General features: G+C 36.9%; 1 protein-coding gene across 1 annotated transcript; it reads right to left on the minus strand.

Moving 5' to 3' along the window:
• Window positions 1–1139: 1139 nt before the first annotated feature.
• On the minus strand, window positions 1140–12974 carry LOC131786510 (uncharacterized). Its single transcript, XM_059103563.2, has 9 exons — window positions 12780–12974; window positions 12398–12501; window positions 12212–12254; window positions 8306–10459; window positions 7545–7645; window positions 6022–6170; window positions 5157–5251; window positions 3571–3664; window positions 1140–3300 (listed from the first exon to the last, which is right to left on the minus strand). The coding sequence occupies exons 2-9, from the start codon at window positions 12436–12438 to the stop codon at window positions 2744–2746; spliced, it is 3234 nt and encodes a 1077-aa protein (XP_058959546.2). The 5' UTR covers window positions 12439–12501; window positions 12780–12974; the 3' UTR covers window positions 1140–2743.
• Between the last annotated feature and the right edge of the window lie 842 nt (window positions 12975–13816).

A 13816-nucleotide genomic window follows, 5' to 3' on the forward strand; every position in this document is an offset into this window, starting at 1 on the left:
TAACAAACCTCTTAAGACTCTCAAACGTGTCGTTAACGAAACCAATCAAAAACGAAACGGCCGTTAATCTACTCACCTCATTCAAGCTCCTTTAGTCGAATCCGCTCTTTCTCTGCGAACTTGTTGACAACCGAGAGGGTCAAAGCGGAGCTTTAAGTGCGTCTTGGTATGTGGTCCGGCCGAATATTCTCGTACATTTGACCTGCACTCGTTAGGGATCACGGTAAAGTTGTGACGTGCGATGGTGACAACTTCAATGACAGGCGAGAGAAGACTGGAGAAAAATCCAAGATCGTAGCCGCCCACAACAGCACAAAAATTCCAAATTGACTAGAATTTAATTTTAAAAAATTGATATTTTCCAATCTTTATTGTCTGATCTGGTATAATTGGACACCAGCTGCAGCTCAACCAATTCAGTCGAAGGCCGATCAGCACAATCAGGTTAAATAGTTAATCCGGGTTCGTAAAGTTCTTTGTTCAAAAGCCTTTATTTGGATAATTTTCTCTAATCTTGTTAGAGCATCCAATCATCATATTGTAAACGAAGAGTACTTTATTTTATGTGTACTTGGATAGACACTGTGAAGTGCTACCGTTCGTTTCTCTGATTGGATGAACTACATATTTTCGCAGTAATTCGCTTCCAATCTGTTAATACAAATGTGAAAAAATCTCAGTATGTATCAAATAAAAACATCATACTATGGAAAGTAGTCGAACGACTTTTATTCCCTCATTGCGTTGCATCTAAAAACCCACGCGTTGGCTGAACTCATTCGTTCGTCTTTTTGATGCATCGCAACTTGAGAATAAAATCATTCGCGCGCACGTTCCATGAAATAATCTGTCTATACTTAATGTTCTTTTATAGCTTTCAGAGCTGAAATCAGATGACTCCAGCCCCAGATTATCATAACCCAAGTTTAACCAAACTGGCCCTAGAGAGTTGTTTTCTGAAGAGAAATAGAAAAGGTAGGACAAACTTGATAGAGTCTTTTTTTGACAAACTACAAGTCTTGTGTTTTCCAGTTTTATGAAGAAAATGTATCTGCTTTTCCCAACTTGACACAAAGACAAGAGATCTACATTCAGAGAATAATATATTAATATATTTTCATATGAAATATCATTTACGTTATAAATAGTTGTACAAAAGCACAAAACTTTATTATTCATTAGCATAGCTGCTCCAAGGAACAGGACACCTTCACAGAAAATTCTAGTGGCGAGTAGAGTTAAATACTAACATTAAGAAAGGATCTGCAACTTGATGGCATCAGAAAACTTTGCCTTTTTTCCAATTACTTATTATGAAACAATAGACTAAGAATTTATTAATTTCAACTTAAATTGCATTTTCATCAGCAGTTTTACAGTAAGCTTTTCAACTGACCCTTCCAGAAAGATTTGATATCCAGCTTCCACTAAAATTATTCTACAGATGGTCTATATTTGACCAGTATATCCCTAAATCCAGCATTTAACTGAGAGACAATAAAGACTAGGGAACAAGTAGTTAAGAAACGACCCAGAGAAAAGTCACAGCAACAATTCCTTTGAGTGACAGAAAACTAATGAGAAATCTTCATCTCTATGTCACAATTTCATTGCAACAACAAGTTCACAAAAATTCAAATTGGTTTCAACTTATGCAATTCTTGCAGGAATAAAATAAGTGACCACAATTTATTTGTATACAAAGCAATTTGATATTATGATGATGTTACAGCATCCTAGTTGCACTGAATACTTTGTAAAACAAACTATCCTGTTTGTGGGATTTGTTCCCCTGGGCCTCATGATGACATTTCTTGCGTTATGCTGACCTTTAAATTTAAAATATTGGGACATTTGTGAGGTCTTTAGATGATTTCAAACTGGACAAGAGTTATAAAATTTATGTACAAAGGTGCAAGTAGTTATATCAAACTGTAACACATCAGCATAAAAAGAGGAGAAAATCACAAAAAATTTTTTTTCAAGTTTGTTTTTTCACATATATATATATAAGCTATAGATTTATTTAAAAGCTGTGAGCTTTCATTCCTGGCTTTTGTGGCAGGCATGAGCTTATGTTAAGGAAACAACTGACATAAGCATCAGTGAGGGTGCACAAAAAATCCAAGAGTATAAATATGGGGGAGAATGTGAGTAAATAGCACCCAAAAAATTGTGGAAATTTCTGAAAATTCAAGAGTCATGTTGAACACTTAAAGGCTTTCAGATGCAAGATAAGTATGTTAGAACCAACTTGCTAATGTAATAGAAACATTTGCTCATGCAGTCTGATCATCCAGACAATGAGACTACCCTGGGTTCGAAAAACTTACTGTATGTAATACAAAAACTGGTGAGGAAGGAATTTGTTGTGTCAGTAATGTGTCTAACCAAAATAAGAATTCATATTCATTTCACAGTGCCTTACTGTAATTCTTATTGTTGCTGCTATCCTTGACATTGAAATTCATCCGAACCCTTAAACACCCAAAGAGGAATGTCATTTGAAGCCATTTATCCTGAAAATATGGCAATTCAAAAGACAGAGAAAGACAACAGCCACAGAATTTCTTGATAAAGGAAAAACAACTTGATTATCTTAAGGAAAAGTGTGCCACAACTAGAAGAAACAATTAATTAGACTTTGGAATTTTTAGTGTTAAATATCTGTAATTTTTCTTGCACTGCAAGTAAACACCAAGATTATTGACAAGAGATAAGTGTGGAGTCGAACCAACTATTCCTAAAGTGTTCCTTCAACATCTAAAACTTCATCCAGTTCAGATGCCATGGAATTGAGCAAAGCCAAAGTAGCAGTCACATCTTCTTTTTCACATTCTGTGTCCATCTGGGAATCAATGCTTAAGTCTGCTGACAACTTGTGATTTCCACCAGAGCTTTCTTTGCTTAGTGAATCCTGTTTATCTAAATGATCTTGCGAAGATAAACTAGACACATGGTTGTTGACAGAGCTGGTAGAAACTAATGTGGGCGTTCTTGTAGAAAGAAGTGATGATGATGAGGATGAAGTTTCAGTCTTTGGTGACAAAGAATTTGAAGAGTAGTTTAACGAAGATGGAGAATAATTTACACTTAAAAGAGAAGAAATTTTAGAAGAAGCCTCAGACACAGCATTTTTCATACTATTGACCACATCACTTTCAGTAGTTGATTCCACAAAATCCATAGTTTCATCAGAAGTGATATCTTTTGTTACAGTGTCATCTGTTGCTGTGTCATTTGATGACTCAATAGTCTGCTTCTCCTTTTTGATAATATTAAGGATTTCTTCAGGGTTTTCTGAAATGAAATATCAATATGATAAATAACATAAAACTTAGGAGTTACACAAGTACAATCAAAATTAAATGGAGATTGTCTGTAGTATCTGTTTTATTTGAGTCTTTGTTCAACTTGAAGTCAAGTAAGTAAGCTATGAAATAATATTTATATGGGACTGTACCAAAAATCTGAACATCATTCGTGAGAAAGAAAGTTACAAACATTATAGGACAGTAAACTACTTTGCTTGCTTCCATCAACAGCCTGCAAAAAAAACATGATAAATACCTTTGGCTATTTTTCTTTCATCAGCCAGCAATGAACGTTCATTAGTCAAGAAAACTCTGTAGAGCATGACCATTTCAGCTGAGGGATGCTCCCGCTGCATGAGAAAATTTTAACACAAATATTCACATAATTTACTTTTCTTAACCAATTTAAATTATATCAAAGAACATTCAAGCAACATGTAATCTAGTTCAATGGTGCCAGAATGCTCAGAATTCCAAATGTGTGTGCCAGTGAAGTGTATTGAAACCTCACAGACAAAATTCCTCTTTATGGAACATTAATATGTTAGCAAACAATTAAGCATCAGTTATATTGCCACCAGTTCCCATCTGTGGTACATTCATCAATGTATGAAACCCTTGGGAAGTTTAGAGAGAACTCAAGAAGCTACAATCAGCATCTGTTTGAAGATGTTCTGTTTATGTGTAGAATAACATTTCTGTTTCTACCACACTTTAAATCATTGACAAGACCCCCCTCCCCTCTCCCATTCAGAGTTGCCTGTATGTAGCTAAAGGCTTGTGGAATCACGATACAACACTTTTTTATTGATAAGGGGAGGGGGGGGGGGTTTGGGGGTTGGGGGAGAAGGGGCAAAAAGGTTAACTTAACAAGAGCAAAAGAGATCAAATTGAAGTAATAGGGGTTGAAAATACCATTGTGTAAACAATTTTGTTTCTTATTGTAGAGTTCCTCTACACGGTGCCTCAAGCAACTACTGTACGGACATCATGCTCTCTAAATTTCCTGTATCTTTCGTATCTCAATACATGCACGCTGGTGCATGAGCCACCTACTAGCTGCACAGCATAATAACAGGTCTTGCAAATTTGAAGTGTTAATGATATCCATTTTCAACAGGTTGTGATGCTGTGTACATGACAATACGTTTTGTGTTCTTAAATTAAAAAATGTCTTTAACACAGTGTGACAACATCACAAGATTTTGGCTTTAACTCTTGTTAACCATAGCAATTAAATTACTAAATCCAGGTACTCATTCATTGATACCGTATACAAGTTTTTTTTAACTCTTTAAGCCCCTAGAGTGATTAGTAACTATTTTCCCCATCAGTATCACCCCTAAAACAAACAGCGAGGTCATGAGAATAAAGGAAATGATCACCAACTAAAGATGCTCTTGATTGTTCTACAAATTCTCTTTGTCAATATCATGGGAAATGTATAGAAAAGAGTATGGAGAAAAGTAGACTGATGCTAGGGTGTAGAAGGGTTAACTGTGCTGGTCAGTTCCTAAGAACCAACTTGAGGTAGTACTTGAGATTTCAGTGTAATGATTAAATTTTTAAGATTGGTTGAAAGGTTGTTTCTGCACCCAAACATTCTTTCTCACTTTCCAAGGTGACCAAAGAGCAATTTGTCAAATAATATCATCAAATTTTCAAGAAGAAAAGTAATTTGAAGAAAAATATATCAGCTAGGGGATGTTTACTCCTACATCAAGTTCCTCTTGCTAAAATTATAGGAAATGTTTTGAACATACTGAGTAAAATTGATGTTTAGTGCTGAAGTAACAAGGGATGTATGAATAAAGATAGAGAGTGAATAAAAAGACACCTTACCATACTCTCATCATATAAGAGTTGACGATACTTCTCCATCATTTTTTGACTTCGTTTCACCAGTTGGGTTGAGACAGCCCCAAAAAGAGCATCAGCTGGGTACAAAAAGTAGGATAAGAATGAACACAAGGAAGCAATCAACATAATGCTATGTACATGAAAACCTGGCTTACAAACCAGAAGGCCTATCCCACCAGATCATATCCCATTCTTAGTAGCATAGAGTGACTGGAAGTATCACAACTTCCCCCTACATGTTTATGGAATCCCAATCTGTTGCAGGGTTACCAGCCAGCATTAAATCACAATCCCTTGCTACCCATCACTATTCCTAGATGGAGAAAGGCTTTGTGAAAGTAAATTGAGTCTGGCCATAGAATAAAAGATGTAGGCCCTGCCTGACTCAAGTGCTTAAGCCACTTTGCCACGTGGTCCTATAGTTTATATCATTTTTAGTCTTATCAACTGAGTTAATCATGCAAATTGGCCACCATAAGGAGTTTCCAAAGCTGATGTTTCAAGCATTAACCCTTTGTCCAAGCAAAGTTACACATCACACAAGACTCAGGTTGCATAGACAATGTACCATTGACAAAAAAAGACAAAAAATTCTTAGCTATTTCAAAGAAGTGCATTGTTTTGGACTACCTCACTGCTTCTTGTCACCTGTCACATTGACAAACATGCTTGGAAATGATACTTATAATAGGAATGCCCAGACAGGATATGAAGACTTGCTTAAGTTCATGGAAGTTCAAGGGTAAAATTGTAAAAAATGTACAATAGACTTGACAAGGAGAAAGGATTTTGGTTCAAACCAAGGGTTTGAGTTAACAGGAGACAATTGTGTGTTGTCAAGACTGACCTTTCTGAACATCAGCAGGAGTAGGACTTGGATCATAACACACATGGTAAGGTGTTAGTCTTTTAATAAGGTCTTCATGGGTACTAAAAGGCGTTTTGACATCAGGTCGAATAACTGTCTGTTGATCTTGAGTTAGGCCTTGTTTTAATCTAAATGAACAAGTTTAAGAATTAAAATCACTAGGAATTTTATTAAGATTTATTGCAACAATAATGGGAAGTACTTGAAGATCCCCATAGCACAATTGCCAGTTCGGGAAAATAACTTTCTCATTCAACTAGTCACTGAACACATTTTTTATGCTTTTTGATCCTCTCTATATAAAATACACAAGTTAAACATAGAACTTGTGTATCATGGCTTATCTTTCCTCAAGTTTCTCTGAAATGAAATGCTTATCAACCTTTGCAACCCAAATTTCCTTTCCATCTTTTCAACAAGAAAAAAACTAAAGATACTTTAGATAACAAATAGATCACTCTGTATTCACATTTAACCATCTGACCCTCAAGAGTGACTAGTGTCTAATTCCTCCTTATAATATCACCGCTATATTATATAAATTAGGGTCACAAGAATAATGGAAATGATCACCATCTAAAGAAGCTTTGGGTGTAAAGGGTTACTGTAATTTCTGTCCATTTACCCATGCAGCAGATTACCTGCGTGGGTCAGGTTTTGCAATAATGAGAAGAAAGTTTCAACAGATTACCTGCACTAGCAGATAACCTGCACCCAAAAATAAAGAAAATCGTGGCCTCACACAAAGTTCCTTCATTATTATTTTTGACATGATATTCTTTAGCATGCAGTTAACAATTATTTACACTTTTTGTCTTCCCTGTTTAATTGAAAATGATACCACTTGTAAAAATCTGTTCTAAAAAAAACCAATATCTTGAGATCTACAAGTCGAAGAAATCGCTTGAAATGAGAAAATACTCTTTAACTCAAGGCAGTGCCAGCTGAGAAAATTTCACTGATGCATCAAAAATTCTGTCACACCATTAATTATGCAGCACCATGAAATGAACATGTCAGCATCATTTTCCATGTGATTTGCTATGAAGACAGCTTTTTCACAATTAAATTCTTTTATTTTCAAGTTCACTACCCATGTAAGTGAGATTGTTTTTGAACTAAACAAAGAAACAAGCTATGAAATTGACAAGGTAAGAAAGTAAGAGAACAAACAAGATGAAAGCTTCATTATTGAGCTTTGTAGATGTGTTTTCAATTTGCATTAGCTTTCATCGAGAGCATTAAAGTCTCTCATTATAATGAGCAATCTGCACAAATTAAATGAGTTATTGCACAGGTTTTTTGAAGAGTATCGTAAGTGGATCTTATCATCCCTGTTTTTCCTGCTTATTGTTTTAAAACTATACCAGAAGCGTTAAAAATTATCGTATTATCCGCAACTTCCTATAACCCGCACCAACTACTGTTAGTGGAAAAATTGACAGAATATCAGCGGGTAATTGGCCAGAAATTACAGTAAAACTATTTTTTGAATGACCAACCTTGTAGCAACTTTTGGTACATCTGTTGTCTCTGATGATGAATGTGGGCGCTTCACTCCTTTGTTTGTTTCCTGTTTTATTGGTACAGACACCTTGACACTCTAACAGTTAAGTGGAATTAGGAAAGTTACAATTTAGGAATTGAACAAGCCATGTTAAATAAAAGTGTATGAGAAAAAATTTATGAGAAAAAATTTAAGCACAAAGCAATCAAATAGATAAATACAGCACTTCCTCGAATAAGCACCCATATTCTAATAAATGCCCACCCCTGGACTGTAATTTTAGTGAAGTTCCCGCCCCCTCCCTCAATTTCTTATGGAGTAGGGATATAAGGAAAACCTGTATCTATCACCACTTTTAACACTTCAACTAAAGCAGAATTAGTGAGGAAGAATAATAAGCACCCACCTTGAAAACATGCCATCCCCCCCTACCTTAAACCAAAAGGTGCTTATTCAAGGAAATACAGTATGTGAAAACAACTGATATGCCAGGATTTAAAATAAGTTGTCAAATTAATTAACATTCAATGAAAGTGAGCTTTGGTAAGTCAATTTTTGATTTTCATAAGTAGTGGTGTAAAATATTTTCTCAATTTCAACTCAACATTTCACAAACCAGTTTGATTTTTACTTTACTTTGCATCTCATTATGATGACTATTAAAAAAGCAGAGTAAAAAGTGAATTTGACTGATAGTAGAAAATTGTAAACAAAGAAAACATTTCAGCCACAGAATGTATCATTTTAATCTCTCACCTGAGACACAGGTTGTCTGCCTGATGTTTGAAGAATTCTAGGAATGTGCTGCATTTTCCCCTGTGTTTTAACATTAACTTGTTGTTGAACTACAGACTGTGCCCGACCCTGAGGAACAACCTGCTTCACTCCTGAACCTTGCAGCTGTTGCTGTTGCAGTTGTATCTGCTTCAGCTGATCTGCTGTTAAGTTTTTAGTTTGCACATTACTTCCTGTTTGAAGACCACTTGAAGTAAGTTTCTGCTTCACCACTTGCTGCTGTAATTGCAACTGTTTCAGTGCCTGTAGCTGTTGTGGTGTAATTTGAATAGTCTGTTGAGTTTTTCCTCCTTGTAATCCCAGCTTTTGTAACAACTCAGGTTGTTTTATGATAAACACTTTCTGAACTCCAGCTTGTGCTTGTTGTTGCTGCACTTGAGAAACTGTATTCTGTTGAGCTGTTGTTGCAACATGGACAACAGGTGCCATTCCAGTTTTTCCTTGCTGAACAACAGAATTAACCTGCCGGACAATACCTCCTTGATTTGACACTTGTGCTACAGGGGTTTTGTTGAGTTGACTCGGTACAAATGTTACACCTTGAAGAACTCTAGTGCCTTGTTCCTTTGACACTTGCAGCTGTTGTGTTAAGTTAACTTGCTGTTGTCCAAGAGAAAGCACTTGCTGCTTCTGCTGGTTATTCAATACTTGCTGTAGCTGAATATTTGCAGGAGACAAAGAGACGTCAGTTCTTTGATTCAGGTTAGAAGGCTTAGCAGAAGCATTGACATTAACTTGCAATGTTTGCAGGGTTTGCTGTCCCTGTGGTTGAATATTCTGTACTAAGATCTGCTTTTGAACAGATTGAGACTGCTGTGGTATTTGCTGAAATATTTGCTGAGGTTGCACAAGTTTCTGGGTAGGTTTTTGTTGCGATACTTGTTGAAGAAGTTGTTTGATGACTTCTTCTTGGACAACAATGTTTTGTGGTTGAGCTGCTTGGACAGTTTGTGTGGTAAACTGTTGGTTTGGTTTCAAAGCAGCTTGGAGCTGTGCAGGACTAAGTACATTCTGTTGCAACGTTTGTACAACTGGCGGTTGTTGCTGCTGGTTAGAAAGTTTCTGTTGAACTAACTGTTGAATTTGTTTAATCTGATTTGCAGGTAATGCTTGTGATTGTGTGAGCTGAGTTGATGTCTGTTGTGTTGTCTGGGTGCTTGGATTTTGGCCTCTTATCAAATTAAGTAACTGCTGTGCTTGGATAAGCTGTGTATGATTTTGTTGTTGAGCATTTCCTGGTGACACTTGATTTATAACAGTTTGCACTTGAGGAGTAATTTGATTTGAAACTTGTTGTAGAAGTATCTTATGTTGTGTACCCACAATTTGAGGTGGTGATGACATACCAGTTTGAGGTAATATACTTGGCTGTTTAGGTGCAATTCGCTTGACAGGAGTTGTAGAAAGAATTGGCTGTAACACACCTTGAGAAGATTTATTAGAATGTGCATTTACAGGAGCAACACTTGTCTTCATGTTTGTTTTCGAATCTGTTCCATTTAACACAACACGATGCCCAGAGGAAGATATACTCTGCTGTGCAACAACAGGTTGTTTTTGCATTACAATAGGTAATCCAGAGTTCATAATCTGTATTCCACGTGTTCCTGTAGTTCCTACAGTTGAGCTTGTTACAGCAGAGGAAATATTAGGGGTTTTAGGTTGGATTGGGATGGGTTTTTTCCCTTGAAATACTGAAGCAGTAGTAGCCACAGGTTTTGGTGAAGACGAAATTCCAAGTGCACTGCCAGTTTTGTTCCCTAAACTACCAGGACTTTCCATACCAGCCTTTAGAAAATTGACACCACTTGACACCGGAACAGAAGACGGAACCACCCCAACAGTAAAAGGAGTATTAGGACTTGAACTATTTCTTGACATGCTACTATTGTTGACCACTGAATTTACTAATGTACTCTGTGGCAATGAAGAAGAACTAGGCAAAGATGTTCCAGACACTTGTGAAGCAATTCTTGCATTTACAGGTAACCTGTTGTTAATCCCACCTTCTCTTGTTGAACTGGCATTTAATTTTGAAGTCAGTAAATGATTCACATTCAGTGGAGTTGACACTGAAATAGAGTCTCCTGAATTTTTAGAAGAAAGGCCATGATCCTGTAAATAAAGGAAAACATGTTTAAATTTGGAAAAACCTTTTGAAACTGGTCTAAATCCTTACACTCCCATGAGTGAGCAAGACAAAATTCCTCCTTACAACATCAATTAAAAGTCAAGCATATAAGTGATGAGAATAAAGGAAAACATCAAGTAGGGGGTTACTAGTTGATCCAATACCAAATTCTCCAAACTAACATCAAAGGAATCCTGTGGCAGAAAGTAAGGAGAATTACTAATGAGAACTTGGAAGCAAAAGGGTTAAAGGTAAGATCTATGAAAGAGCATCTAAATTTTAATTTTTCACAAGCTCTTTTGAGGTTTGACAAAGTTTTGGGAGCTACCACAGCTTGCACCATGTAATTTACGGTTATTTGCCTAGTCTCCAAGATTTTCCTACCATATACACTGTTGTTGTCAAGGGACATAGCTGCTTATGATTGTTTTGCTCCTATTCAGATAAGATCAGTGTGGACAGTAAACTCGAAGGAAAATTTACAAGGTTTACCTAAATTATCAAGGGTGTAATGGAACCTTGAAAAATCACAGCTCTCTAAACAATTGAATTACAGTAGAACCCCGCTTACTACAACATGATTCACTCAAACCCTCCGCTAACTTAAATAAGATCCGGTTTCCCTTTGCTTTGACCCCATCTCCTCAGTTATTTATTATTAGCTGGCTCAAACTTGGTTCACTTGAACTTCCTTTTAACTCAAAATTAATTTTAATTTCCCTTTGCTCAAATCTTCACTCCAGACTTGAACATCAAGTAAAGACATTGGGTTATAAACATTAAAGAGAGCTATTAACACCTGCCAACCTGAACTTCACAGACTAAACGGTCTTATCAAAAAGCTCCCTTAAACTGACTAAATAAATGAAAATAACAGTTGATTGTGCAAGAATGGTAAAACAATCATTCCTTCCTAATTGATAATTTAAAAACCAATCCTGTTAACTCCAACCCCCTTCTATTCAAACCATTATTTATTACCCTTATGAGTTCAAGTCAGGAGAGGGGGGGGAAGGGGGGGGGGAAGAGAGAAAAGGGGTTCTAGTGTATGTAAAAATTTCATCAACTTTCATACTGAGTTTCAAAATCACATTCTTCAGTAGGGCATTTCATTTTGGTCTCCAAAACTTGCATTGCACTCCAAGTTCAAGGATTTGTTCTCACAGCCAAGTATCTTGACCAAATGGTACCAAAAGTACATTAGAGTTACACATATTATTCCAGCTGGTTTGATTATAATGCAACCGGAAAGCTGCTTTGTTACAAAAACAGGCACAGAACAGTATCTTGCAACTGTATTGCAAGTCAGAGATACAACCTTGGAACTATCATAGTTAAGTGAGAGTAAAGATCAGGGCTTGTAAAGATATAATTATGAAATCTCAGTCTTGGATTGTCAAAAAACGGTCTAAACATCCTGCAAGTCTAAGATTTTACCATTGCAACCCCTTTCAGTATGGACAGGACATATTAATACTACCTTCAAGTAGTTTGGATAAGAAATCACCCTGTGTCAATTATGGACTGTTGGTAAATACAAACACCTGTGAAATTTTTGGATCTATAAGAAAATTGCCATGCACAGAAATTGAGGTTTGGTCTACCCCCTTTCAGATGAATTGAAGAGTCAAGACAAATTAGATCCACATGCATCACAAAAAGTTACAAAGCTGACTTCAGCACATAGTGTTTTATGAATACTGTTACAGTAAATTTGAGAAAAGTATTCCGCTCACCTGGCTATTGGTTCTCAAGAATTCTTGCAAAGCGTTAGGGTCGCTATAGAGAGAGAGAAATTCAACATCAAAGTTGATTCCTGCATGAACTAATACTTCCTCTTTCAGATCTCTTTCACCGGCCCACTAACGTACAGTATAAGATGTCAAATCTAATTTTGGTGACATGAAAAATACTTCACTCACTTTATCACATCCAGAAGACATTTAGCAGTGCCAGCCTCCATTATTTCAAACGGATGGCAGCCTAACGAACTTCTGCTGCCGTTTTGGCATGAACTCCAATGAGCCTGTGGTTAAAATAGGACAAATTAGTCATAGAACAGGGGAAATATTATCGAAATTAGACAATTTTCCTTGAAAACAGGCAAATATAGAATTACAGGCATATAATTGGAGCTTCCGGGATGATATTCGTAAGGTTTCTCTCCAATTCCTGCAACTCCAAGAGGTCGCAAAATATTTCTTCGGCGAAAGGGGGGTAACTTACCCCCTGTATATGAGGTACAGCCGGCGAATTCGGCGTAAAAGTGCGAACTCTATCTCTGTGTTCGATCGAACGGCCTACCTGTGGTTGTTTGCATATGACTAATTCCACGGGCTTTTATCAGTACATGGAGCTGAATTGCTGCCTGATGTCGATTGGTAGGATAATGTACTATGTCTGGAAATGGTCGTTTCGGCCTCGGGCCGGGCAAATTTCCTGTTTTGGAGTGATTTTAGCTAAAATTTCACGACGGACATGCGACCGCGACTCGCATTTGTTCCAAGCAACAATGTGTGGGGGGTTCCAGGGGCACGCACGTGATCAATATTATCAAAGGCCTGGGTTCTACTTCCGGTAATTTTGGCGGGAAGTGTCTGTCGAACTGTGAAATGAAAGGATAATTTTGTAGCTTTGCCAAAATAAATCAAAACTTTTCAAATAAAACAAACATAAACTTGAAAATTACTTCAAATCAAGTATATTTCCTGCTAATCGGTGTACACGTAGAGTGTTAAAGTCTGCAGTATTCAGCGCAAAAGCTCTAAAGTTTCTCACTTAAAATGAACTTTGTAAGATAGCTGTATTAATATCCTTAGATAGCCTGACTTAGGCTGATTACCAGTCTTTCCAAGGGGGATGGGGGAAATGCCTTCCTCCCGCGCTCGCTCAGCCCATTCCTCCTTCCGTTGGAAGGCCTGATGGACCTGATACGTTCCTCGATACTCTTGATTAAGCTTTATAGAATGCAAATAATCAAATAAAAAATTATGGGAAAACAAAATAAACTGGAATAAAACAAGAGGCGACTGAGCTGGCTAAGACGTTTTCATCAAGCGCCCAAGAAAAAAAAGAAAACACCCTTTGAAAATCGTGTCAAAGAAAGTTTGTCTCCTTCCTCGGATTCATCTCTGGGGCTCTTCACCTCCGCAATGCACAAAAGTAAGCCTGAATAGGGACAGAAAAGTTTCCAGTCTGAACTGTCTCAAAAATTGTCTTGTCTCTGTATGATAAAGGTCACTGAAATTGGACAACTTGGATGATTCAATCAATTTGGACCCTTTACAACGGTTCGGCAGGCATCTTTGAAGTCCCCTCGTTGGTAACAGGCTGTGTTCCAT

Source organism: Pocillopora verrucosa, chromosome 3 (genome assembly GCF_036669915.1).
Source record: "Pocillopora verrucosa isolate sample1 chromosome 3, ASM3666991v2, whole genome shotgun sequence".
Taxonomy (NCBI): domain Eukaryota; kingdom Metazoa; phylum Cnidaria; class Anthozoa; order Scleractinia; family Pocilloporidae; genus Pocillopora; species Pocillopora verrucosa.